Genomic DNA, 27,129 nt, shown 5'->3' on the forward strand with positions numbered 1-27,129 from the left:
GGTTGGTTTTGTAAAGGCTTTAGACTGTACTACTTAACTTAATTTCTACTAAAAGCTCACAAGTAAAGTTTTTTTTTTTTTTTTTTTAAATCAACGTAAAGAGACGACGGCACACTAAAAAGAAAAATAGATGTAACAGACAAAGCGCTTGATCATTTCCAGGCTATCCTACTCTTTATTTAATGCAAATTACAGTACCAGGGAACTATTCCTCAGAGCACGCAGAGGGAATATTTACAGAGGTGCACATTTAGCATACCTTCACAGAACAAAACAAACAAAAAGAAAAGAAAAATAAATTCAGTCACAAACAGAGGCATTCAAGTAGTAGTACTGTTACACAGGATGTTTTTCGTAGTATTTTCTGTGATTTTTCTTTTTATTTAACCCCCAGTTAGCATATATATGCTAGTGTTAAATGTCACACTAGCATATATACTTGTTTGCCTTCTTTTTTTTGGTAACTTTGTTGTGTTTTTATTGAACTGGAATCTGGGGTCGGGGTGAGGTGAGGTGGTCTTAACTGTCTGGTGGTAGCAACACGTTCATGAATGCAAAAATTACAGCAAGCCGGAAACGGGACAAGAGGCTACATGACTCGGACCCCCTTAGGTGCTACTGAAGATCCACCTGAATACACAGACGGGGGGAGGGGGGGGCAAGTTAAGAGAGACAAGGAGCTGCCTCTGAGGATGGCTCATCACGACTACATCTTAGTTTGGCTTTGGTAACAGAACCAACACTGAGTAATACAGAAACCATACTGTATTATATATATATATATATATAGATATATATAAACAGTACATGAGGTGTTTAGAAAAACCCTGCTGCCATCTAAAACATCTCCCGCTACCCGACCCACTTCATTCCCCCGGAGTCCGTGCCAGGACTGTTGTGTTTTACATGTTTGTGCGCGCACTTGTGTCTTAAGATTTAAACATCTGAAATCAACAGATAAAGGAGAATATCCTTCCAATGAACAAAGTCTGTAGTTTACAGACATTGAAGTGTGCAATGAAAAAGAGAAAAGAGGGGGGGAGAGCGTGTCTCGAGACAGCAGGACATTCAACAGCACCAAAGGGAGAGTCACAGTTTAAAGGCGGGGGGGAGGGGGAGGAGGGTGGAGGTTTGATGGCAGGGGGGGTGAGGGAGGGAAACAAGGCGAAGGTGTATGAAAGCAAAGGCACTCCAAACTATAGTTACACTATACATGACTAGTTCTTGTTACAATAATACAGCTGTCATCTACTGTACTGTACAGGTAAGATTGAACATATGGCTGGATAAAGCTCATCATCTACAATATCCATCAACATCAGTTTTTGTCCTGATTCTCTTTTTTTTTTTTTTATTGTTTTACTTTTTCCCCCTACACTTTCTCATCTTTGTTTTTGCTCATAAACAGTACACGGGTCTGCATATATACAACATACCTTGAACACAACATGGAAAAAACAACAAAAAAAAAAAAACATAGAAGTCAGAATTTTGGTGAGGAGCATTTATACTGTATATATACAAATTCAGCTTTTTTTCTTCTTTTCATTTCTTTTTTCTAGACGTTGAGTATCCTGTGTTAAATAAGACCCTTTCGACAGACTGTACCGAGTGGCTCTATGTGCGGCAGGTGGAGCAGGAAGGAGGAGGCTAAGCCTAACACTTCAGTCAGTGGTCACAACGACGCGAGAGAGAGAGTCGACGACGACGAATGAAAGACCCCGCCGCTGCCGTCGAAAACTTCTCGGGGATGTCGAGGAAAAGAAAAAAAGTGAAAAATCAGAGACGGAAAGAGAGAGGGGGAAGACGTTTGTCTAGACGCTGCACTGTCACAGAAACACTGCGGTACAAAGACAGAGAATAGAGCAATGCCCTAAATCCATCTACAGCCATATTACAGACAACACAGGAGGAGAGGGAGAGAGAGAGAGTGCTGGAATCTAAACACACTCCAGCAGAAACAAAAACACCACCTTCTATAAATCTATTGTCTTTAGGCAGCAGCAAATATTGCCGCTGCTCTGCCGGATATGAGCTCACCATAAATGATTTCTGAACCATTGTAGTTAATATACATATATCTATATATATACTTTTTATACATAAGGAAAAGTAATATATAAACTGTGTATGAATGCGTGTTTGTTTTGTATTGTATGTATATATTATACAAGCACACAGGACCAAGATACATGTCACATCCATCGAACATGGCAATCCAAGAAAGAAACAAAAACATCTGCCTGGGGAGTAAAAAAAACTAAACTTTAAGATAAGGTCGAGTAAAACGGCAGCTAACCGTTTAAAAAACAACCCCAGGCAAAGAAGAAAAAAAAAAAACTTTACCCCCACCTCTAACCCCCCCCCCTCGTCGTCAGTGGGACTACTTCTTTCCACATACATCAGGGTCATCATGCATCCATGTGTGTGTGTGTGTGTGTGTGTGTTTATGAGTGTGTGTGTGTGTATACCCGTGCGTGAGCCTCATGCCTTGTCTGTGGAAGTAGAGTTGAGAGGGCGGGAGACCCCCCCGGGTGATCCTAACCATACTCAGGCCATGCACTACAGGAGGAGGATACCCCTGAAGGGGGCGAGGTGAAGAGTGGGGGGGACGCGGGGGTCTGAGATCAAAGGATGAGTTTGCAGAAAAATGGAGGAGGAAAGGGAAAGAGACGGCTGGGGGGGTGGGGAGTGGGGGTGGGGGGACAGCTTAGGACTTTTTCTACAGATTGTCCTCTTACAAACATTAGCAGGCTAGCATTGTGTATACATGTACAGTGTACTTTAATCAAGAGTACAGTCGACGACACCTCGGGCCCTGCGCTTCACTTCCCCGTCGAGAGGGCGCAGAGGGATGGAGTAGAGTTCAAACAGCTGGATGAAAAGGAGCCAGTCGGATGGGGGGGGGGGGGGGGGGGTAAAAAGGGACAGATGAGGGGGGCTTGGTTTATGGTCGTGGCGTGGGGCTGTTGGCTAGCTGTTGAACCCGGACTGCATCAGCATCGCTCCGCTGCTGTGTCAGGGAGCGGAGCAGGGCAGAGCAGCGCTGAGCGGAGCGGAGCTCAGCCCCCCCCCACCCCCCCCGCCCGGGGGCAATGGAGAGGCCTTTGGGGGCTGGGGCTGAGACCGGGGCGGGTGTGGTGGGCGGTCTGCGGACTCAAGAGGTGGAGTTGGAGGCTGAGGCGGAGGCGGTGGTGGTGCTGGGACCTCGCTCTGTGCTGCTGCCATCTGTGGACAGGAAGATGAAAACAGTGATGTCATCATTAGGGTTTGTTATGAGATATACAAAGAGAAAGAGAGAGAGAGAGAGAGAAAAAGAGGTGATGGGAGAGAGAGACAGAGAGAGAGAGAGAGAAAGAGAGAAAAAGATAGAGAGAGAGAGAGAGAGAAAAAGATAGAGAGAGAGAAAGAGGTGATGGGAGAGAGAGAGGGAGAGAGAGAGAGGGAGAGGGAGAGAGAGAGAGACAGAGGTGATGGGAGAGAGAGAGGGAGGTGATGGGAGAGAGAGAATGAGAGAGAGGGAGAGAGAGAGAGAGAGCTCTATGAACTCTCTTTGGAGAATCCTTACAGACGACTGTCAGAGCATCAGCAGGGAGATGAATGGATCATGCTCAGTTTCTAAAATGAATCAAGTCTTATAATAAACCTCTGACACCAATCTGAAGCTGCTCGGTGACCAACAGTCTCCAGATGTACCTGAAAGCTTCCAGGTGTAAATACATGCAGATGAGCTGGTATGATGCAATCTTATGGAAACAGCAGCTTTATTGCTCACTTTGCTTCTTAGTTGACGGGTTCTATGTAGCAGTTTGTCCACAGGTAAAAAACCAGAGAGCTTTAACTTGAACTTCAGTCATGATACCCGTTCATCTAAGAAACATTTCATCTGTTGTGTCCGTTAAAAGCAGCAACAAAAAGTGACAATAAGAAATGCTTATGGGGTAAAAAAAAAAAAGAGATTGAAGCATGTCTCTAACCTGTGGTGGCAGATGCGTTGGTTGGGGTGGAGGCTGCGGCCTGACTGCGGGCGTGGGCAGGGATGAGTATGGAGGCCAGAGAGGGATTACTGGATAACTCTGAATGACAAAAAAAAAAAAAGGTGTTTAGTCTTTAACTGTAATTCTTGGATGATAGCAGGATGTCGATAAACTTTAACTCTGCACTGTAACTTTTAACTCTTTAAAAAAAACTTGTCTCAGAATTTTTTTTCTTGTGCTTGAAAAGTTTTTCAGCAAAAGCTAAAAAACATTTATTTCAATTAATCTCATTTGAACATATTTTCAGATTGAATCATTTCAGTGATTTTTTAATTTTCTATTTTAATGTTTCTTTTCTTTCCTCTTTTTGATGTCTTGTGTGAAGCACTTTGAATTGCCTTGTTGTGGAAATGTACTAATATAAATAAACTTGCCTTGCTTGATATGATTTTTCAGATTGTTAAACGCAGTTTTCAAAAAGCCTTATGACACTTAGATTTATTTTAGGTTTTCCTCTGGTTTCAGACTCTAGACTCTAACGGTCCAGTACATTTGAGTGAGTCAGGGGAAGGGGTGAGAATCCTCTCTATGAAGTAGCTATCATGAGAAATGAATGTGTTGTTGTGAATATGTTGGTAAATTATTTCTGCAGGGTGAAAAACGCTCTTTTCTGTGCACGACTTCCACGTTGCGTACCCTGGGTGGTGAAATTGAAAAGCGAGGGCTTCTCTCTCCCGTTGGGCAGTTTGACGTTGGGGTCGCGCAGCTCGTCGAAGAAGGAGTGTGCGCAGGCCTCTAGAGGAGTGAGGCGGGCCGTGGGCGTGTACTCCAGGAGGCGGGAACACAGAGCGATGGCCTCCGGAGGCGTGCGCGGCCTGAACACCTGAACACAAGTTAAGACAAAAAGACGGACAGACAGACGGGAGTGATTACAGGAGATTTTTAAAAACAAAAGAGACAATTTAATTTTGTTGATGAACAAACAAACATGAACACACAAAATGAACTTGTGCCCTCTAAGTCAGGGGTTCTCAAACTTCTTTAGACCATGAACGCCTTTCAGTTTAGACATTTTTCCAAGGACCCCCCCTCATTATCTTGTTGTTGATAAGCTATTAATACTGTAATAATGTACTATATTTTGCAACAATAGAATAAGGCTACATTTATACTTTCCAAGTCAGTCATTTGATAAACTTTGAGAAAACGTTAGCTCCGAGGTCTTTTTTTGTTTTGAGTTTTTTTATATCGTTTCGCACTATGAAGTGACAGACATGTCACTATATCAGAATTCAAAACTAAAGTGGGCGGGATTATTGGACAAAATAGCTGATTTTATTGGAGCAAGAGGTCCCAGTTTGTAGATATGATTTTTCAATGAAATAGCACACTTCTACAATTGTTTGTAAATTATTCCGTGGACCCCCAAGCTATGGTTTCGCAGACCCATGGGGGTCCTGGGACCCCACTTTGAGAATGACTGCTCTAAGTTACCTTCAGTGAACAGTGAAACCCCTGAGTGTTTTAGTTTGTATGCAGGGATTTGCTGCAATAGTCCAAAGTAGTTTTGGTTCTGCACGCAGTTGCAGAGAGCAACCACAGGAGGGCGCTTAAGACGCCAACAGGAAGACCTGCTGCTGCTGCCTGCTGATTGGGCGAGTGTGTTATCCAATGAAAGTGCAGTGGGTGGGACTGATGAGAGGAAGCTAGTAGGAGAGTTCGCTCCACCTGTTAGAAATATTTAAACTGCTGACCTGTCCGTACAGACTGATGGACTGTTTGATCAGTTTGTTGTTCCAGAGCTTCAAATGAGATGACACAGGGTTCAACATACTTTACAAACCCATAGAACATGTTAAAGCCAGTTACAAATAATCTGCAAAATGTGGGGGGGAAAAAAGTGATGCAATGTCAAATCACCAGCTCTGTTTAATCTCCCTGGAAAATGTGAAAAAAAAAAAAAAGAAAGAAGTCAAACAGCCTGACCAACTTACTGTCAGGAAGTAAAGACACACAGACGATTTTTCATGCTTTTATCTCATCATGTCTTGACTGTTGTAACAGCCTTTTTACTTGCCTGAACAAAAAAATCTATGGATGGACTGCAGCTGGATCAGAACTCAGCTGCCAGGCTTTAAACCAGAACCAGAAAGCATGAGCACATCACTCTACACCGCGGCTCCCTGTGTGTGTTTTAGAATTAATTTGAAGATTTTACTGATTACTTTTAAAGCTCTCCATGGCCTAAACCCATGCGCACATCGAGATACTCGGGGGCAGAGGTCTCCTGGCGGTTCCAAATGCAAAATTAAAAACAAAAGGGGGATAGAGCATTTTCCGTTTGGGCTCCAAGACTCTGGAACGACCTGCCCGAGGAGATCAGGTCGGCCGAATCACTCATCTCTTTTAAGTCTCTTCTTAAGACACACTTTTTCCCGGCGAGCCTTTCCTGATTTTTGTTGATTTTAAATTGTTGCTATTTTCACTTCCTTTAAAATAATTGTTTGTATTTTACAGTTCTTTTAAAAACGGGATTTTATATCTTAAAGTGATCTTTATTCCTTAATCTTGCTGTTTATTATTCTATGACCTGCCTGTTTTTATATTTGCTGTCCTTGTAAAGCACTTTGTAACTTGTTTCTGAAAAGTGCTCTATAAATAAAGATTATTATTATTATTATTAAAGTCCAAACACGTTTTGAGTTTTTAAGGCATTTCCAGATTAGACGACACTTTTTGGAGTGTTTTTAAAACTTTATGTTGATCTCCAAACTGGTATCCATTAACATCAATGTGAGTGTAACAGCAGTTCTCTTTGCATTCCTAAAAAGACACAAATCACTGTCTGCCCTGACGTGGGGTCTGCTGGGGTCTCATGCAGCTCTGACAGATGGAGATGAGGTTAGATGGCGGTGAAGCGGCGTCATGTGACTACAGTGTGACAAAAAACACAAGCATGGAGACAAGAGATGCTGTGGATCTTAGAAAAGAAAAAAGGGTCTTTTTGTACCTGTTGACTCACCTTAGTCCAAGGATGTGCCTTAATCTGGGGGAACTTGAACTCGGTGTAGTTGGGGTTCATCTCCCTGATTTGCTCTCGAGTCGGGGTGCCAAGAACCTGCAGGGGGGAGAGGACAGACGAGACCCACATGTAGCTCGTTAGCTTCATTCTCTATTTACTTGTTTGCAGTTAAAAAAAGAAGTTTGTGAAGACTTTTTTCCCCCTCGCCGGTGATCACCTTGATAATTTCTACCAATTGATCCACGCCGCTGTCACCGGGGAAGATTGGTTGTCCTAGCAACAGCTCTGCCAGCACACAGCCAGCTGACCACACGTCTAACAGGAAGAGACAGATAACATGAAGGCGATAATTAACAACCTGGACAAGCATCAAACATCAGACAACCCTTTAGATGATAAGAACATTAAACAGGATTGTTATTTAGCTGAATGAGTGGATAAAGAGTTAAAGGTGGGCTTGTTACAGCTGCAGGCGGCGTACCTATACTGGAGGTGTAGTCGGTCGCACCGAAGATGAGCTCAGGAGCTCGATAGTAACGAGAGCAGATGTACGACACGTTGGGCTCTCCTCGGACCAGCTGCTTAGCACTGCACACAAAATCAAAACCACACAATTATCACCACCATACTCTGCTGCTTTTAGACCAACAGAAGAAGAAATATACACCTATGAAAAAGGTTTCTCACTTTCACTATTATCTTATATTATCCTATTTATCCTTGTACATATCAGTCTTTGCTTATTTGTTTATTTTTGATATTTAATGTTTGTACATAAGAGAGCACAGTTTACCAAAGTTAAATTCATTGTGTGTTTAAGAATACCTGGCCAATAAATCTGATTCTGATGTTTTTTTAGTTGTTTTTTTTTAAAGAAAACTACAAAACAACCGTCCACTTTTAGAAAGTCAATATGGAAACCGTTTTGGTTCATTGGTGAAAATTGAAAATGATCAAACCACAATAAACTCTTTAAAGGAGTAGTTAGACGTGCTTGTATCCACCCTCTAAACATGCAGACTACAGTCACCCATCGTGATGTGTTCACTGTCCTCACGTTAAGTCTGCTCAGCAGTATGAGTAACTGATGTACTCACCTAAAAACTATATCAATTAAAAGACATCTGGTTCTACCTACATCTCAGATTGTTCAATATGTTTCTGTATTCAAATATGCTTCAATCTTATTTTATTAAAAGAATTTTAAAAGTGGTTTAAAATTCTTGTAAGAATTTTTAAAAACTCTCAAAGTAAGAAAATTGAAAAAAAAAAAAGCTGCAACCTTTTTGCAATAATATGAAGGTTAATAAATCAGTAAAGTCTGCAACCAAAGCTGTCTACGGTTATGAACCCGACTTTGAAGTTGTCAACATGAGTTTTATTCATTAGTTATCTCCTCTTCTCTCCCGTTAGCTTAGTTAGCTTACCAAGCTGCTGGCACGAGCGTTAAGTCCTCAGCAAGACAGTGAAGCAGGTTTGATGAACAAAATATCAAACTGTCCTGAACATGCAGGAACAAAAAAAAAAAAAAAAAACCCAGCCCACGTGTGTGAGAGAATGTGTTGAAACACGGCGACTGCGTCTCACCTGCCAAAGTCACAGAGCTTGAGCACGGCGGTCTCTGGATCCAGCAGCAGATTCTGAGGCTTGATGTCCCGATGACAGATCCCAAACGAATGGATGTACGCCAGGCTCCTGAACAGCTGGTACATGTACAGCTACACACAGACACACACACACGTTAGCACTATACAAACAGCCGTCAAGTTTTCACTTCAGGATTAAAGGATAGAAACAACTACTAAAGACTTTAAATCAAACTAAAGCACAGAACAATTCATCGATGTCTCACAAAGCCTCTTCAAACTCCTCGATCGTTTAGAGACAAAATCATGTGTGTGCTGCATCTCTACCAGAAACGTGTGACAGCAGTGACTCTGATTCTTTTGCTCTTCATGCAGCATAATAAATATTCAATCAGCATTCACCTCTTTTAAACACAGAGTTTCAGATAAAGCCAGGAGACATCTTCATATCGTCTTAAGTTTTTATTCCACACAGCTCCATCAAGTTTGAACTTTCTTGTGAGATGGAAGAGATTACTGTTCTGTGTTGTTGATACGGTGAGACAATATGTGGAAGGTGTACCGGGTTCATATACTAATGATCATTCATTCTTTGGTGTACTTGTGAATAAATCATTTGAAAATTCTCAACCAAAAACATTTCATCGACCACAACTTGAGGAGCTTACACAGAGTATGGACGGATGCTGTGATATGATACAGAGTACACACACTGTGCGATGACTTGATTTCATATTTAACCTGGTCTTGTTAATAATGATAAGTTACAGGAACTTGTGTACCTTGACGTAAACCATGGGCAGAGTCTGTTTGGCTCGGCTGTAGTGTCTGGCCACTCTGTAGACGGTCTCAGGAACATAATCCAGAACCAGATTTAGATACACTTCATCTTTCTGTCGGAGAGAGGAAAGAAAAAAAAAGAGACACAAAAGGAGGTCAAACATCATGCACATACAGAGGAGAGAAAAATAAAGTCAAAAGCAGTGTGTGCAATGAGAAAATCCCTGTGAATGCTAACAATATGCTAACAATATGCTAACAATACAACCCCTACAAAATAAATGACATTCAAATGACTCGTTCCAGCTGCCAAGTAGGTCAGGAAAAACTTCCTGTCAATCCCTCCTCCGCCTCCTCTCTGTCTCTCCTTAGCTGTGAATAAACTTCCCCTGATGAAAGAAGCTGGTTGTGTTCTGATGCAGCAGACAGTCTAACTGGTGGTCCGTTGTAAAAAGGACTCTTCCCTTGAGGACAGGAAACACATGGATTGAAGGGCGGGGTCCCCTGCACATTCTCCCCCCGGAGAGCGCTGATCCTGAGAGGATGCTGTGTCGAGGCTTCTCCACCCAAATGATTCTAGGACTTCCTCTTTGCTTTGATTCTGAGCAGGGTGAGCTGCAAACTGAGTCACGGGGTGTTTCTAACGGAGCGACTGTTTGAGGCCTTTAAATCAATCTGAGAATCACAGTTTTAGCTCTTCTTCCTGTCACTAAAGGTTTGAGTGGAGAAGCAGCCAGCTTCTTCAGATGACACACATTGGGCCTGCTGAAGAGTTTTCAGATTCAGATTTTTTTTAATTGTTTTTTTTAATATGTTGCGACGCAACAGGAGCACACAGAAGACAAGAAACACAAGGACAACATCACCATAAAACATAAACCAAAATGAATTAAAAAAAAAAAAATCAGACAACACAGCAAAAATATAAAACCAAATAAAACCAGCGCAATAAAATCAGTCAAGTTATTAAAGTCCAAAGTGGAGGTGTGTAAATGTGCAAAAAGAGCAACAAATAGCTAATTGTTGTTTAACATATTAGTTGCACTTTGTAAAAATGAGACCTGGAGTCTTTGAGTCTTCCTGACAGGAGCTCTAAAACGACGACCTGAGGGTCAAAGGTCAAACTCATTGTGAAGTGGGTGATCAGGGATCACATGGTATAGCCCTACCTTTCTCTCGAATCTCTCTTGAATTTTCTGTACAGTTCCATGGATGTTATTGTTTATTAAAACTCAACCACTGAAGTGTTTCAGATGATAAGAATTATTAGACCTATCAGATCCCCCAGTAGGGAAATGAAGTTAATACTGAAACACTGAAGCTTTGTGTGATAGTGTCACCGACCTGAGTCCATCCATTAAAACACTCAGTGTGAGACATACCGCCCCGGGGCCTCCAACTTCAATTAATTTAATTATTCTCTCTCTCTGACGGAGTGTCCATCTCCCACCCCCCCATCCCCCCATCCCCCCATCCCCCATCTGTTCAGAGTTCACAGTCCAGCTGACACGACCCGAGCTGCTGACTTCATGTCCATAGAGCTCAATGAGTGACTGAGTTCATTCTGTGAAAATCTCCCTAGACTCACTTTTTTTGGTACATGTCGTTTGGCTCAACACCTTTCCTTATACTGGTTCCCCCCCCCCCCAAACCATTAGACATATATGGTGGCTTATTGTTATACAGAGAGAGAAACAGGTTCAGATATCATGGCTGACCAGAAGCGTTTTCCAAAACAGCTCGCTAACATTGATTGTTTCATTTATGCACACCATTGGTCACTCGTTCCCTTCCCCCCTCACACTTCTCCTGTAGCCGTGTGTGTGTGTGTGTGTGTGTGTGTGTGTGTGTGTAGTGCACCCAGTCTCCCTCCAATCCCATTGATAACATTTGTGACGACTACAGGGCCCCGCTCCACCTTCCTGCTAGCGCCACCAAAGCTATATTTAGCCTAGCAACAGTGATGACTCACTTCCTGCCTACACTACAAAGCCACTTCCTCGACTCTTTCCCAGATGGTTAGCCAGTGGCGGGGATGTGATTGGCTCCTTCGCTCACTCCCGGGCTAAATAATTCAGCCTCCAATTTGCTGAGAAAAACCGCTTGCACCTGAACAACTGCTTCAGCTATCCATCACCTACAACCACCGCGCTGCGTCGCATAAAGAGACGGGGATGGATGGAATCTGTGCAGTATGAAATGCACAGTATAAGTTAAGTGTACATGTGTGTATCTAAGTTGGCAATTATGCATAGTACACATGAAAATACATGTGATTAGAGAGAAATTGCCCAACAGCCGTGATGACATATCTGTGAAAAAACAGAAAGAAGGGACAAACTGTGCGAGGAGAATCACTAATTTTGACATTTAAAAAAAAGAATATGTGAAAAATTGTGCAGGGACCTCAGATCTGAAACAGGCACTTGCATTGTCATACTTCCATATCGTTATAAAAAAGCACAGATATATAAATACAGGACATTAACAAAGGGGGTATCATCACTACATGTGATTACAACACAAAGACATTCACACCAGTGTTTCCAGAAACACAAAGAATACCTTGTGTCCCTAAGTGTGGGCGGGGTCAGTGACATCATAATGACATTTTCTGAGTTATTTAATCGTCTCAGCAGAGCTTGAAATGTGGTCACATTATTAAACAAACATCTGACCTGCACTCGTCCATCTTGGTAGCTTCAGAAATATTCTGAATGCATCATTATCTGCCCCCTGCAGCGTTTTCATTTTAGCTGTACTACACTCATAAAGTCTCATGTGTGTCTCATGGTTTCATCACGCTCCTGAGGGGCATAAAATAATAATCTGCCGAGACGCTTTGGAAAAAGATATGTGTAACCCAGGTTAATTGAATTTGATTTAGCCCTCTATTTTTTTCTTTGAGAGGGAAGTGACCTCAGTGAACCTCCATAAATTATGATTCATCGTTTTTCATTTTATTTTGTATTTATTTATTTCCCTATTCTTTTTTTCCCTCCATAATCTCACCTGAACTCCGCTAAAATCTATCAACCAATCAGAGCTCATCCCACTTATCATAAACATCCGGTTCACGAGGTCACTTCCTCTCATCTCTTGCTTGCACAGACAGAACTGTTTGGTTGCCCAAGACGGGACAACTGGTGCATGCATTTACACAGCGGGTGAGTTTGTATATTGTGTATTTTTAATATTAGATCGAGTGATTAATGTCGTTGTTTATTTTCTGCTGCAGGAATCGCGGGAGAAATTTGCAGAATCCCCTGGGAAAAAACACTTGTGCTCACCCGACTTCTTTTGCCCCGAGTGTGTGTGTACTACAAGTAAAGATCTCCTACAGAGCAACGAGCAGACAACACATGACAGCTTCACTATTTCTGAAACTACTCACTGATACTATTTCTCCCCAGGAAAAAAAAAAAAACATCACCGTGTAAACACAAGCTGAACAGATTGTCAACAGGGTGTTAGAGCCGTTATATTTTCTGTTTTATTGAAACACATGATGCTTGCTCTGATGTGTTATCTGGTGTCTATACTGGATTATTAGTGGATCAAACATTGAATCATAAAAAAAAATTTCAGTTCTGCTCAAAGGGTCACAAAAGACGTGATTAGAATTAAAACCCATATAAAGCGGGCCAATTAACCAATTAACCATCATAATCATTCTCTACCATAAGAGCTTATTGTCCTTTTCCCCTCTTCTTTAATTTGTCTCGTTCTTGTTTTGCTTTCTTTTACACCTTATTGAATATGTGTTCTTGTTAGCTTTGTTGTTTTTGCTTGGACTACATTAATAATTTGTCTCTGTGTTACACGTTTCTCTTTAGGAGGGCCACTCGACGAGCCCCTCTGGCTCCTCCAGCACATTTCTTTCAAAATGTATATTTTGTTAATTAACTTATAATTATGTACTGTGTGTTTTCCCATTGATCTATTGTGTTTTTTTGTGCAATAAAAAAAAAGCCCCTAGATGTAAGTGATGTGTGTATATAAGATGGAACTTTAATAGCATATGCTGTTGATTATACTTAAAGGTGCACGATGTAAAGGTAGGTTGAGTTTTATTCAAGCATAGGTGGACTTGTTTCAGTGACTTGAAGTTTAATAAAAGCGTTTTTATGTTTTTCTATAAACTCATGTGATTCACAGCCACCACAGCAGAGGGCAGCTCCAAGTCACACACACACACACACACACACCATCTTTGTCACTACAGATTTTTAAAGAGGCACAAAGTCAAACCGCTGTTTGCCAACTTGCCCACGCAGTTTGGACCTGTGGCCTTCCTTGTTTGAACAGTATTATACAAGTGGTTAAAGGGTAAAAGCAGTAGCACGCTGCGCCACATGCCAGCCGTTACATAAGCCTACCTGTGCACATGTTGACGGCTTACAACAACAGCTGTGGTCCTAACCTGCTCACAGCTGCAGCCAGTGTGAAGCCTCCCATCAGGGAGAGTGACAGGGCACCCCGCACACCCGCACGCACGCACGCACGCCCGCCCGCACGCACGCTCCTGACCCCATCTCATCTCTGTCTTACCCTCTGCTCTTTTTTAACAAATCTGTCAACAAATCACACCTGCTCTGGCTTCGTGTTGGTTTTAGGATCCACTTTAAGATTTTATTATTTGTTTTTTTAAATCCCTTAATGCGCTGGCTCCACAATATGTGTCCGAGTTGTTGCACCTCCATGCTCCAGTCAGAGCAACGCGGTCAACACACCAGATGGATGTTCCAAGGTGCAGCAGGCGAAAAACCCCCGAGGTGACAGAGCTCCCAATCTGTGGAACAGTCTACCTGTTAATATAAGACCTGCTCAGTCCATCAACAACTTCAAATCTTTACTTAAAACTCACCTCTTTGCTCTGACTTTTAAATCAATTTGACATTTTGACATTTTATTCATGCTCCTATTTATTGTGTTTTTATTGTTCTTCATTCTATATCTTATTTGTCGTTTTTACGCTTGTACAGCACTTTGTTTTAAATGTGCTATAGAAATAAAGATTGATCGAACTTCTCTGCAACTCATGTATTAACTTCCCTGAAATTGCCTTTTGCCTTTTATTCACCAGCAACACAAGCCCTTTTCCTTTCTCAAACTGGGCTCTGTACGTGGTAAATCCCCACACCAGCAACACCGTGCCAGTCTCCATAATTAGCATTGAGTGATAGTGAGGAGGGGGGGGGGGGGGGGAATAAGAAATGGATACATGACAGAGAATACAGGGGTATTTAAATGGTGCAAACGTGGCAGAGATTAGAATAGACACAACTGAATATTGTGGATAAACAAATAACTCGATCCAGCTAGTGAACTTTATCAAATTTGGAATGGAGTAGGGTCAACTCTCTGCCAAGTCAGTATACGAAGAATTAGCTCTGACTCCCAGAGATCAGAGAGCACATGGCACGAGGCGAGGGGCGGGAAGTGGGCGGAGCTTACAGCACTGAGGGGGGGGGGGGGGGGGGGGGGGGGGGGCAAAATCGTGTGAGTCTAAAATTAACCGATACCCAGCGAGTGGTCGGCTCACTGGGGGCCCTCTCACCCGTCTCTCATTTGTCTCTCCTCTCACCCACACACACCACCATCATCATCATCATCACCCCCCCGCCCCCCAGCATTTCCTTTAGCCTCAAGAGGTGTGCAACATGGGAGCATTCCAATCTGGAGAGTCATGGTTAAAGTCCCCTCTGCATGCGAGCGTGTGCCAGGTTCATGTGTGGCTATATTTGACAGATGGAGCGCTGCCTGTTCCGTCAGATAGTTGAATGACATATCCTCGCCTTGTAGTCTCCAGCGGACCCTCCAGACAGACGGCAAAGGCGGGGGCCACAGCCAAGAGAGAGAGAGAGGGACTTCCCTTTGCCCATTGTACCGTCTGAACGCACTAATGAATATATGAAAGGCCAAAGAGAGGGAGTCTGACGGTGCAGCAGACAGGTTACATAAACCTCTAAAGAAAGGCAGGAAAGTTTAGATATTGTGCGTATTAATAGTGATTACACTAAGTCTGAGACGTGGGAGGGGGGGGTGGGCAATATTATGTTACCAGTGTGATTAAAGCCAGCTGCTCAATCCTTTAAATACTGTAATCCCAGGGACACTTTATGGTGCATTTGAAGATGAAGAGGCTCAACATGACACAGACGCAGTTTTTATGTGGAGGGAGGAGGGATCGACCTTTCCTGAAAATGTGTTTAAAAAGCTTTATTAACTTTAAGAACTGTGATATTCAAAAGAAAGGATTGAATGTTAAGATTTGACATTAAATACAAGGAAGACTAACATATACATATATATAAAAAGACTGAATCAAACATGTAGAACAATTCATTCCCAGAGCCTCATATGGAGACTTTAGGGCCGATACTTTTGTTTATTTTAGAGAGGAAAATAATTCACTTATAGACTACCATAAAAAGGTCCAATATCAAACTTTTCAGCAGACCGCTGTCTGCTTATTTATTACACTGTTACGTGTTTTCTAGACAGAGGTGACGGCATCGTGGAGCGAGCATTTTTAGACACACTACATGATAAAATGTTTTACTAATCGACCCCCGAAGCAATGTGTTCTGTAAGGAAAGTTTCCATATCGCTGCCTTTCATCTACACCATTTATGATGTTTGTGTGAAAACATGGGCGGAAATCACAGGGGGGACAGGGGGGTACGGACCCCCCCCAATCCTAGAAAAATAGATAATAAAATAAAAAAATCCTGTTAATTGTCGCCCCCAATAGTGAAGTGAGATATCCGCCCTTGTGTGAAAAGCAAAAACTGGCCAAAAAAACAGATACATCTGTTGGGCTCTCATAGTGGTCACTACTGTGCCTTAGGAGGAAGAGCGTGTCCACTGATCACATAGTTGCCTAGCTCCTCCTGAAGTGTTAAATCCCCCCCCCCCCCCCCCACACATTGCTCTGTTCTGCAGGTGACTGCATGGATGAAACCTCAGAAGAAGAAGATGAAAGAAGCATCGCTCATCCCACTGACCTTATCTCCACTGGAGTAGAAGAAGTAGCGCAGGCGGACGATGTTGCAGTGGTCCAACTTCCTCATGATCTGCAGCTCGCGGTTCTGTGAAACACAAAAAACAATCATGACACATCACATTGAAGTCTTAAGGGCCATGTTTTTTAAAAATCAAAGTGGAGCTTTAGGAGACTTTGAAGGTTTTTCATTTGACCCGCAGCACAACTGTGCAAAGTTTCACTCAAGGACCAAAAAGTGAAAAAGTCAGAAGCATGGGTCAGTAGTCTTGTTTGCACTGTTTCTGTGTCTTGTGACTGAAAAACACTTGTCACTAATCCTCTCAGAAAAACAATCACCTTGTTGTCAGCTACGTCGTCGTCACGAGCTCAATGTGACAGAGTGTCAGGAGTCCAGATGACAAAATGAGATGAGGGTGCAGAGAAAGAATGCTTTTTTTTTTAAAAATAGAGAAAATGGAGAAACATTCCTTCAGGGACGGATACATCCCAGGAGTTTAAAACATGATGACACAGTAATGCACTGTGTGGCAGAATGCCTGTTCCCATCAAAGCAACAACAATTACAACAAAAGAGCAGTGGGAAGCACAAAGAGATCGGAAAACAAACCCCGTAATAGAAACACTTAAGAAAAGTCAACTTTGTTAATAATGGGACATGCATCAGAGTGCATTTCTCAGAGCCACTAGAGCAAAATGATGGCACTCAATCTATATTCACATACAGCGTCCATGCAGAGAGTGGCTGTGCACATGGACTTTAATGTTCTGTTGGCGGGCGGGGATTCAACCATGACATAAAGCTCCGCTCTAAAAACAGATCCATTATAGTTTATACTCCATTTCTTCTTCCCTCTTCATCACAGTGCTTTAAGATGTTCTTAAAGGGATACTTCACCCGTTGAAACATGAATCTGTGTTGACATTGGGTCATATATGTAGAAATGTGAAATACATTTTGAAGTTGGTGCCTTCTTGGCCGAGAAAAGACAGAAAGTGTCTTTTTGGCTCATGTGGATGAAAGACACCAAATCCCAGAATGCACAGCCGGCGGCCAGCAGCAGCTAGAGTTAGAGTTAAGTTTCGATTCTGGGAGTGAGTTCCCACCCACTGATCTGTGATTGGTCTGTAGCTTCAGTGGTCGAAAACATGAGGAACTAGCGTTGTAGTTTCACACCGCTAACCACAACAGCTTCCAGTGACGCAAAAACCGTCATTTTGCGTCACAGGAAGCTCCTTTACAGACTCAGAAATACAAAGATTTCACATCTCAGGGGAAAATGAGGGCGGGATGCACGACCATTCAAAAATACTACCAGGTTTCTAATGATACAAAGATTAATGCTAATGGGTGAAGTATCCCTTTAAGAGTCTGTGTAACATTTCAAGACTGTGGAATGGAAAACCAACGGAAACAAACGGAGAGCAGAAAACAGGGATTGAGAAGTTGAGAAACCATATGATAATCTGTTTTTTATTTGATAGCAGCTAGATTAATAGAAGGCAGGTTTTGCACTATTTGATGTCACTTGTTTTTGCCTCACATGTGCAAGCTCACATTTTTTGGTATTTGTATGATCCAAACTCAGTGGAGTGCAGGATGGAAATAATGAATTCAAAACCAGAACGTAATCAGCCGAAATTTGAGTTGTGTGTTTCAACTGGCCAGATGACGAGTCTGTGACTCTCCCACTGATTTATTCCCAAACTGACAGACTGAACACTGAAGGTTGAAGTGTGATTGACAAGCTGACTAGCAATCTATCTGACTAACTGCTGCTGTGTTGTCTATATACCATCAACACAACGTGGGGAGATGTTTGGGATTCTGGGTTAAAAAAAAAAAGGGGGGGGGGGGGGGGGGGTTGATTATCTGGATGACCGCTGAGCAGACAACGGCCTGATCAAGCGTCTGACCTGAAATTTGGTGGAAACAAATGCTTCTGGTTTGGAGGTGACACTAATAACACTTCAGTAAACCATGTGGAGTTGACATGTTTTTTTATTAAGATCCATCTCAGGATGAAAATTGCTTTGAACATTTTTATGGTGCTACAACTACTTATTTGCATCGTCTTGATTGGTCTAAATTATGTAATCTATTGGATAATTTCTGAATTCTGAAATTAAAAGTTTATCTACAGAAAATGTGTTTTTGCAACTTTTCTGATAACTGATTTATTAATACCAGAAAGATGCCCATCTAGCTGCACCCTCCTCGCTTGATTACATGTAAGTAAGTAACCTGAATGTCAAAGTAAAGGGTAAAACTTTTAAAAACGTACCTTCATGTGGTCCACATGAAATTTTAAAGCAAAAAATATGTATCTTAATATTCTGTAATTTTCAAAAAAGCAAGAGATATTCACAGTTAAAAAGATAAAACAAGACATGTTTGGGTGTTTTGTTTAAATTAATTTGAATTAAATCATTGTTTTCCTTTCAAAAGCCTCCTGTGGACCGGTGTTGAGAAATAGCATGCTTGCTAAAACACTTAAACAATGCATCTGCTCCGTCCAATGTATCTGTGATGTCCATGCCAAATAAAGTCTTTTATTATTATTAAAATTGTGCTCACTATTAACTGAAATTGTGCTATACATGATCATGTAGATGTTCCTGCCTTACATCTATGAAATGGTTTTGAAAAGCAGCCTGATAAACCGTCTGAGCAGGAGGTGGACTGTCTGAGGATTGTTTGACTTAATAGTGAGAAACTGTGCTATCTGCCTGACTGATCGAGTGACTAATGAGCTCCCCCTGCGATGTGGGTCAGAACCATGCTGGCTGGCGCAGGCAGATATGCTGTCATCCCTCCACACTTTTCCGCCTCTTTATGTGGATTTAATCCACTCTCATTCATTTTTTTAAGAGAGCAGAGAGAGCGGTAAACGAGACACGGTCGTCTCAGCAGCAGCAGCCGCCGCGTGATATGGACGATTCTCCTGATTCACTTACAGGCAGACACAAAAGGTTCCCACATACTCCCCCCTTGCTTTTTAACCCCCTACCCCACTATGATGAACACACATATATACGACACACACACAACCACTATAACATAAAGTGACATCATAGCGTGTGGGTCACCGACCAGCCATTGAATTATCGTGCACTGCAGGCAACGCCCTTGTGTCTTCTTGCAGTAGCTTGGTGGGTGTGCTTGAGGTAGTGTGTGTTTATGTGTGTGTGTGTGCGTTGTTGTATGTGAGAGAGATGGTACCATATGGAGGAGGAGCAGACAGGCTGTTCAGTGAAGCCCTGCCCAGCTCCAGTGATACTGCAGTCATTCCTGCTGACCTGTCATCCTCCAGTGTGTCAGCAGCCGAGCCAGCAGAGAGACAAAAGAGGAGAGAAGACCTCGACAGCAGGCGCCCAGAAGTGCTACACCTTCATGCTGCTGCTGATGTGCAGAGTCAGACAAAACCCACATCCACTTTCCAACAGGATTTAGAGCAATCTCATTCTCATCGCCCACACAAAGACACACACTGTCTCACTGTTCTGCTTACGTAACAGCTTATGGGCGATACTGAATAAGATAAGATAAGATACTCCTTTATTCATCCCACAACGGGACATTTACGGGGAATGTAGGACTTGATAAGCAAGATCTTTTTTCTCTGTGACTACAATATTTCACTTCTACTTTCTGATATAACAAGTCCCTTAAAGGCTTTATATGTGATTTTTCACACTTAAATATAAATCAAGTATCTCCTCTGAAAATAACTCTGTGAGTCATGACTGTCTACAATGGGTGTAACACCCAAGTCCCACTGTCTGTGATGTTTTCAGAGTCCTATCTTCAGTTTGTTTACATCGCCAGGACAGCCGGCTGACTCCTCCCCTCGTGTATAAAAGTTGTTTAATTGAGGGACTAGAGAAAAGAAGAATAACATACTGTACTCACTGCTTAACTGTGTTTCTAGATCACGCTCATTTCAGGTAAATTTACATGCAGTGTGAAGATACGAGCATAATAAAGATCGCTAGCATTAGCATGCTAACACAACAATGCAGCGCAAGTTGTTTTGGTTTCATGCTGGTGCTCAAGGGCGACATCTGCTGGATCAAAAAAAATCACATATAAAGCCTTTAAGTCTCGCTCTTATTTAATTTTTTTACTTGGTGGTCAAAATGTTTTCAAACCTACTGACTACGTAAAAAAAAAAGTGTGGGAATACAGTTTAATTTTCAGGAAAGAGAAGGCATTTGTCATTACTTGTACTTAAAGGTGCACTATGTCGATTTGGTAGTGAAATTTGAAAGTTGGAGAAGTGAAACAATTGCATATTATACTTTCTGAACTGAATACACAAACTTTATTCAAAGGAAAAAAATGGGTCCCTGGAAAACTATTTAGAGCTTAAAAGCTACCAGGAGAGTTACAGTGTCACTGTTGCAGACCCCCCACCATAACTTCTCACATAGCATCTTATCTTCAAACATTGTTCCAGGGACCAAATGTTCCTCTGAGGACAGTTTGCGTATCGAGTTATGAACATTTATCACAGAATCTGTACATTTCTCCAACTTTCATATTTCTCTTCCAAAACTACATCGTGCACCTTTAAAGAAAAGATAATGAATCTAAGCTCCATTAACAAATGATCAAAGGTGTTTTATCAAAGTAAATCAAGGATGTAAATAATGTATAGGTAACTAGGTTCAGTTGTTAATTAATACACATGTGGGTCTCTGGCAGTAGAAATAATAAGGGGGGGTTTAATATTTTAGAAAACGTATCGCGTCCATCTTCAACAACAAACTGTGTCAACCACAGAATTGTTGCGGCTTCGAGATGTCTTTAGAAACCATTTGACACACAGTGATAAGCGATATCTGGCTATGACTACACACACGATACTTATCAGTCAGAGAATCTGTCGTAGTTTTTCCCTCTTAAAAATTAGCAAAATATCCCACACAGACCCTGGAACAGTGTTTCTGTAAGAGCGTTGTATAAGGGCCATTAGCAGACGTGCTCTCACCCTCTGTCTGTCCGTTTGAGTGATTGTCAGTTCTAACGAGAGCATCCATTTTCCAATCGGCTGATATGTGATCCCTCTGATGGGGAGTGGAGGAGGACGTATCCCATAATGCACCAGGAGCTGATTGTAAAAACCCACCAAGGATTTTCCCTACACATTCATCAGCTACTCCCCAACACAGAGCCTATTCACATGACTGTCCTGTTTTGACTGTGTGTGTGTGTGTGTGTGTGTGTGTGTGTGTGTGTAGCACCAAATGAGACATAAAAAAAATAAAAAAAATCCAAGTGTAGAGAAAGAGCTTTAGAGGAGAAGGAGAGCGCTTTAGAAGAAATCAGAACGCAGGTGTTTGGGATATGTTTGTGTGTTTATCTGTGGAGGGAGGGTTGTGGTACACAGTCTAGCTTGGCAGTCATGTGAAGAGACTTAGCACTCATTTGCTTCAGTTTTGAGTAACAAGCTGCTCACAAGGAAGGAGCGGAGGCAGTTAAGACAGAGAAGGAGACATAGCTAAAGGCAACAGGAGAGAGAGAGAGAGATTAACGACAAACAAGGAAGAACATGTTTGTGAGCTTCTTCCACTGTTTCAAGGATGTTTCCTGCTAGTGTGTCATGCTAAGCACAGGCTAACCAGGGACAGGCTAACAGGAAGAGCAGGACATGACCTCATCATGGCAGAGTCACAAAGAGTGCATGATATTTACATTGTGTGCATTTTATGGCAGATGGTCAATCATTCATTTTGTGTTTTTTTCAAAGACTGGATTACTAGCAGTTACTAGAAAAACTGGTAAAAGGTGAAATATGGGGCTCAAGTATTTAGCTGAACCGGTTTGCTCAGCACAACAGATCGGGGGGGGGGGGGGGGGGGGGAGCGGGCTACAGGCAAACCCATGTGACTGAACCTTTACTAAACTTCAGTCACAAGAGACAGAGCTGGAGGTTTGCAGTCGAGGAGACACCTAGGCTTGTCCTGCCATCACCCTTCCTCCTCTTCTCTCACTAACACACCTCGACTCTCCTGAGAGGGACGGAGTAGATACTTAATACCGAGCAGAGCGACAGTCGAGTACTTCACTTAGAGAAGTCGTGTGTTACTAGCTATGTGATAACCAAAAGTCAAATCCATTGAGAGAATTTGTACCAACAATTAATTTCCTTATTTTTGTAAAGAATACAAAAAGGATCTGATTCCACAGCAGATCCACATTTTGAAACATGCAGGTTTTTACTTTAACAGAAGATTGATTAAGATTTACTTTATTGATTTCTGTTTTTACACTCTGTTAACCATGCAACACACACAGTCTGAAATACACACACATACACAAACAGGATCCTATGAACATGCACTGATGGAGAGATGTCAGAGTGAGGGAGCTGCCCACAGCGGGCGAGTGATGTCACTCTTATGTCCGTTTGGTGAATATGAAGTTATCAACAGCAAAACAAAACAAAAACTTGAAATTTGCCCTCATAAAATCTGAGGAAAACTTCTGATGCGTGAACTCAAATATTAAAATGACCGTTTGACTCGGTACAAATGAACAAACATCTAAGTGTGATTATAAGTACGTGCAACTCTTTTTGCAGAGTTTGGTCTTCTCACCTCAGGCAGACGGTACAGACTTCCTGTGGTGAAGACTAAAAGGTATCAGGTCTCATTTGTGCCTGCTGCTGTTTGTCTGTTGAATAGCGGTTTAATTTTAATTCCTTTGCTCATTGCACTTCATCATTTCTATCGTGATGCTGGAGCATCTCTGCTGGGCTTCATGTTTCAGGTTGTGTGTACTTATGCACTTGATGTTTGGATGATTTATTAGTGTTGTTTATGTATTTATGTCTCCAGCTGCAAACAAATTTCCCTGTGGGGACAATAAAGATACCTTTGACCTTTGATTACATAGTCCCTGCTTTTCTCACACTTGTCTCCACTGAATATAACATAATTCCCAAATAGTAAAGATTCTGTTCATTTTCTCTCCTTTCCCAGATATATTGCGAGCTCACCACCATGCAGTAACGACCAAAACTGTCACCCTGACTCATGGAGCTACTGTGGGATTTAAACAAGGTGTTAACCTGCTGCAGCACTGTCGTTTTTTTAACAGTTCCCCTTTGTGTTTGAAGTGTGATTTAATCTAAGTTGTGTTTATGGATTGAGCCTTGTCAAAAGGACAGTGTCACTGTTGGGACAGAAAATGAAGTTTATCTATCGGTAACATTTTGGTATTGCCCTTCATTTTCTGTTATGGTCAAACCGATGGGATACAGCGTGTTCATTAGAAAGCTTTGCTTTTTTATTTTTTACACAGCTTTATTATATCCTGTTAGCTGAAGCTTTACATTAACTGTACAGACATTTGGGTGCTATTGAACCTCAAACTCTCAATCATTTTTTTTTTTTTTTTTTTTAAGTGATTAAGTGTTCTTTAGAAACGTCTCCTTGAAGGGCCCCTCTCTTTCCAACTTTAAGATGTTCAAATGAGCTGAAATCCTGTTTTTTGGAAGAGCAGAGTCATGGTGTGTGGGTTCTGAGGTGCACATGTGGAAACCATTACTGCCACACACTGTATTGCATCATCTTGAATTTGCCCTTTGGCTGTTGATGTACTGTGACCGGTGTTTTGAACGCCTGGGTTGGAGCTATACTGTTTAACAACAACTATTTCTATATTGCAGCGTACATAAGAGAGGATAGTGAATGAAACGTTGAAGATGATCTGCAGAGTCCCACTGCACCTTTAAGAAAAAGCTAAAGACCCAGCTCTTTCATGAATACCTACTAACTTAATGATGATGGTCTCCATATTATTGATGATGATGATGATGGTAATGACGATGGATTCTGTTTGATAACGACGACTTATAAGATGGTTTCTATACTGATTACAGCTCTCAAGAACTGCCCTCAATGTTGTGCTTTGCCTCTGGTCACTTCCTGTCAGCACCTGTGTGTCCAATCAGACTCAAAGCTGATCGTTTGCTCTTACTGACATTGTTCCCTTTTTTCTAGATCCTTGCTTGTGTTGTTCTTACTCTCTGATGTACGTCGCTTTGGAGAAAAGCGTCTGCTAAGTGAATTGTAGAATATGGTTTTGCTTCTGTTACAGGTTGTAATTTGACACTCTGTCGCTGAATTAAAAACTGACTAAATAGAAGAAATGCAATTTCATTTTTGCCACCAAGATTTAACCGTACAATATGTTGAATTTTTTAAGCTAAAATATCAAAATTCCAACAGTTATCAAGCGACAGAAATCTGTAATTTTATAATTGTAGCGACAAGACAAGACTATTTAGAATGACTTGTATTGCTGTGTTGAGATATAAAGAATGGTTTTCTATACATTTCATTAAAATGGCTTAATGGCTGTGTTTTCAGGCTGTAGTAGTTTTAATGTTATAAATGTGGTAAGTTGTTTATCACTTCAGTATTACTCAAGACCAAGTCCTACTCACGGCCAGGACACAGAGCACCCATAACTCCAACCTCTGAAGACTATAAAGTTAATGAGACTCTAAACAGCTGTCCTGCAGGCTTGGCAGTCTCTGGTCTTTTATGTGAGCTGGCTACAACTTTTATTTCATTAATTGAGCTCTGATTATAAACATATTGTATATTTTTCTTATACATATTTATATTTATGTGCTCATGTTTATTCACCATGCTGCTAACTGTAAGAGTCTACTTAATCTGATATTAATATGAGGCTGTGATAGAGCTGGAATCTCTCCTTCTTTCTTCTCTGTGAGAAACTCTTCATCCTTACTTTAGGAGCTCTCTTAAGGGCTAACATGTTTTGTGAATAACTTTTATCTTTACCAGGATCTAGTCTTTACCTTTAACGTGTTCCAGCTCCTCCAGCTGTCCGTCACTGTGGATCAAACTTTTCTTTCTTCTGTTTTCGTCATTCTGTCACTCTCAACTCTTCCAGTTATTTTTTCTCTTTGAAAGCTGATTTAAACTCGGCTTTTGTCGGGATCTGATGGTTTTAAAACCGTTTTACCAAACGTGTTTTTTTATCAGAGAAAACCTGCGCTAAAATCTGTGTGCGAGTGTACAATTCAAGAGTAGTGAGCGTGCTCGCCGGAGTGACAGCAGTGAAGCCGTCGGCTGCCTTTCAACTGTGACACACAAGCGCTCACACGATCACTTGATACGTTGATGCTGTAGCAGTTATTAGCACAACTTTTAAAAAATAATTACTGACAAAACACCGATATGACAGGAAAGCGCCGTGAAATTGAGAACTGGCTGAACGTGCAATCAGCTGGCCCGGACTCTGTCAATCATTCATCCGGGCCATCGGGCCAGTTATAATGTTGAGCCCTGCGTTAGTTTGAAAGTCTAGCGCTCCTGATTTACCTTGAACCTCTTGTCTTGCAGAACCTTCTTGATCGCCACCAGCTCTCCAGAGTCGCACAGCTTAGCCTGGTAGACGACGCCAAACGAGCCGTTGCCGATGACCTTGGTGTCCGTGTAGCTCACTTCCTGTGGCCGGTCGGGGCCTTGGCCTGGAGTGGCCACGACTGTTGTTACCTTGCTGCCATCTTTATCCCCTGAAGAGAAACAAACACAGAGAGAGGAGATCAATACAAACGCTTAAAACTCACTTTTCTTCGGCAAAAAAAATTCAGCACTTCCTTTCCACAAAGTCAAACCTGGTTGTGGTCCGTGCATGGTTTGGGCTAACAGTCGATAAAACGAGCTTACTCTTTAAGAATCAGCTCGTTTTTTTTCCACAGGCCGCAGAGCCAAGTAATAACTCCACTGTAGAAAACAACAGCGATGGTGAGACCTCATCGTCTCTTTAAAAGAGTTGCTTCAGACTTTGGGAGTCTTGAAATGTAGTGCCAACTTCATGTTTGAGCTAAAAGACGTTTGTCCACAATATTCTCTGGATGACTACAGCACCATGTCCCAATCTGTCGACCCCGATGAACTACTGATTTGATTTTCGGTCTTTACAGCCTATGAAGGGTCCGAAAACAAAAGGCACAAAGTGGTTTGTCACGCTGACAGCTTACTGTAGTGATGCTAGCAGTTAGCAGTTCTGGACCAGCTAAGTGGTGCTGCAGAAACCCGAGCAGCGGGGTAAGAGAGGAACCTGAAGAACAAAGGTTATGTCACGCATTTTGAATTAAAGTGAAATTCCCTACCACAGGTCTTATTCATATTTCCTGTGTTTGCCTCATAACATACTTTTAAATCAATTCTCTAATTTCACATGTGAAACTAGTAATCTAACACTAATGGTTGTGTTCCATTCCCAGTAAGCAACGACACAGTGACAGTGAGAAACAACGCGCACAAAAGAAAACCTGAAAATACAGCTGCTGACTGGAATTCAGCCATCTTTCATTTTCATAATCTACACCCGTGCGTCTCCTGCTGACGCTTCTCTAGAGTGTCTTTAAGAGTCAGACTGAGAAAACGCCGTCTTCCTGGAGATGCTGATTTTTGATTGACAGGTCGCAGCTTTCACTATGTGACTGTGACTGTGAGACACACAATCATTTTTGGCTTCCTGCGGCCGTTTTAACCCCTCATTTGTTCCAGCAGTGCTTCCTACCGGTCAACAGCTGTGGTTTTTACTGATCAGCTCCCAGCTGACTGTGTGTGAATGTGTGAATCATGGCTGAGCTGAAACAGAACATCCAATTGTTCCTTTTTAAAGAATCATTACATGGTGCCCTTAAAACAAAGAAAGGAGGACTGGTGGGTTTTAGTTGTTTTAGTATATCCTGTTTGTGAAAAAAT

At 41.9% G+C, this 27,129-nt stretch overlaps 1 protein-coding gene across 4 annotated transcripts in view; it reads right to left on the minus strand.

Annotated features, from left to right (window-relative positions):
• Positions 1-148: 148 nt before the first annotated feature.
• gsk3ba (glycogen synthase kinase 3 beta, genome duplicate a) overlaps positions 149-27,129 on the minus strand; it is a 37,960-nt gene continuing 10,979 nt past the window's right edge. Inside the window, exons 2-11 of one of the 4 annotated variants that reach the window (XM_061053465.1) lie at positions 25,735-25,928; positions 16,376-16,459; positions 9,368-9,478; positions 8,587-8,717; positions 7,481-7,587; positions 7,217-7,314; positions 7,000-7,095; positions 4,674-4,860; positions 3,978-4,076; positions 149-3,228 (exon numbers count right to left, since the gene is read on the minus strand). In XM_061053465.1, the coding sequence (XP_060909448.1) occupies positions 3,158-3,228; positions 3,978-4,076; positions 4,674-4,860; positions 7,000-7,095; positions 7,217-7,314; positions 7,481-7,587; positions 8,587-8,717; positions 9,368-9,478; positions 16,376-16,459; positions 25,735-25,928 (1,178 nt within the window). In that variant the 3' untranslated portion in view covers positions 149-3,157. Of the gene's footprint in view, positions 3,229-3,977; positions 4,077-4,673; positions 4,861-6,987; positions 7,096-7,216; positions 7,315-7,480; positions 7,588-8,586; positions 8,718-9,367; positions 9,479-16,375; positions 16,460-25,734; positions 25,929-27,129 lie in introns of all 4 variants that reach the window. The other 3 variants (XM_061053464.1, XM_061053467.1, XM_061053466.1) reach the window with 3 other exon arrangements.

This window comes from Labrus mixtus, chromosome 13 (genome assembly GCF_963584025.1).
Source record: "Labrus mixtus chromosome 13, fLabMix1.1, whole genome shotgun sequence".
NCBI lineage: Eukaryota > Metazoa > Chordata > Actinopteri > Labriformes > Labridae > Labrus > Labrus mixtus.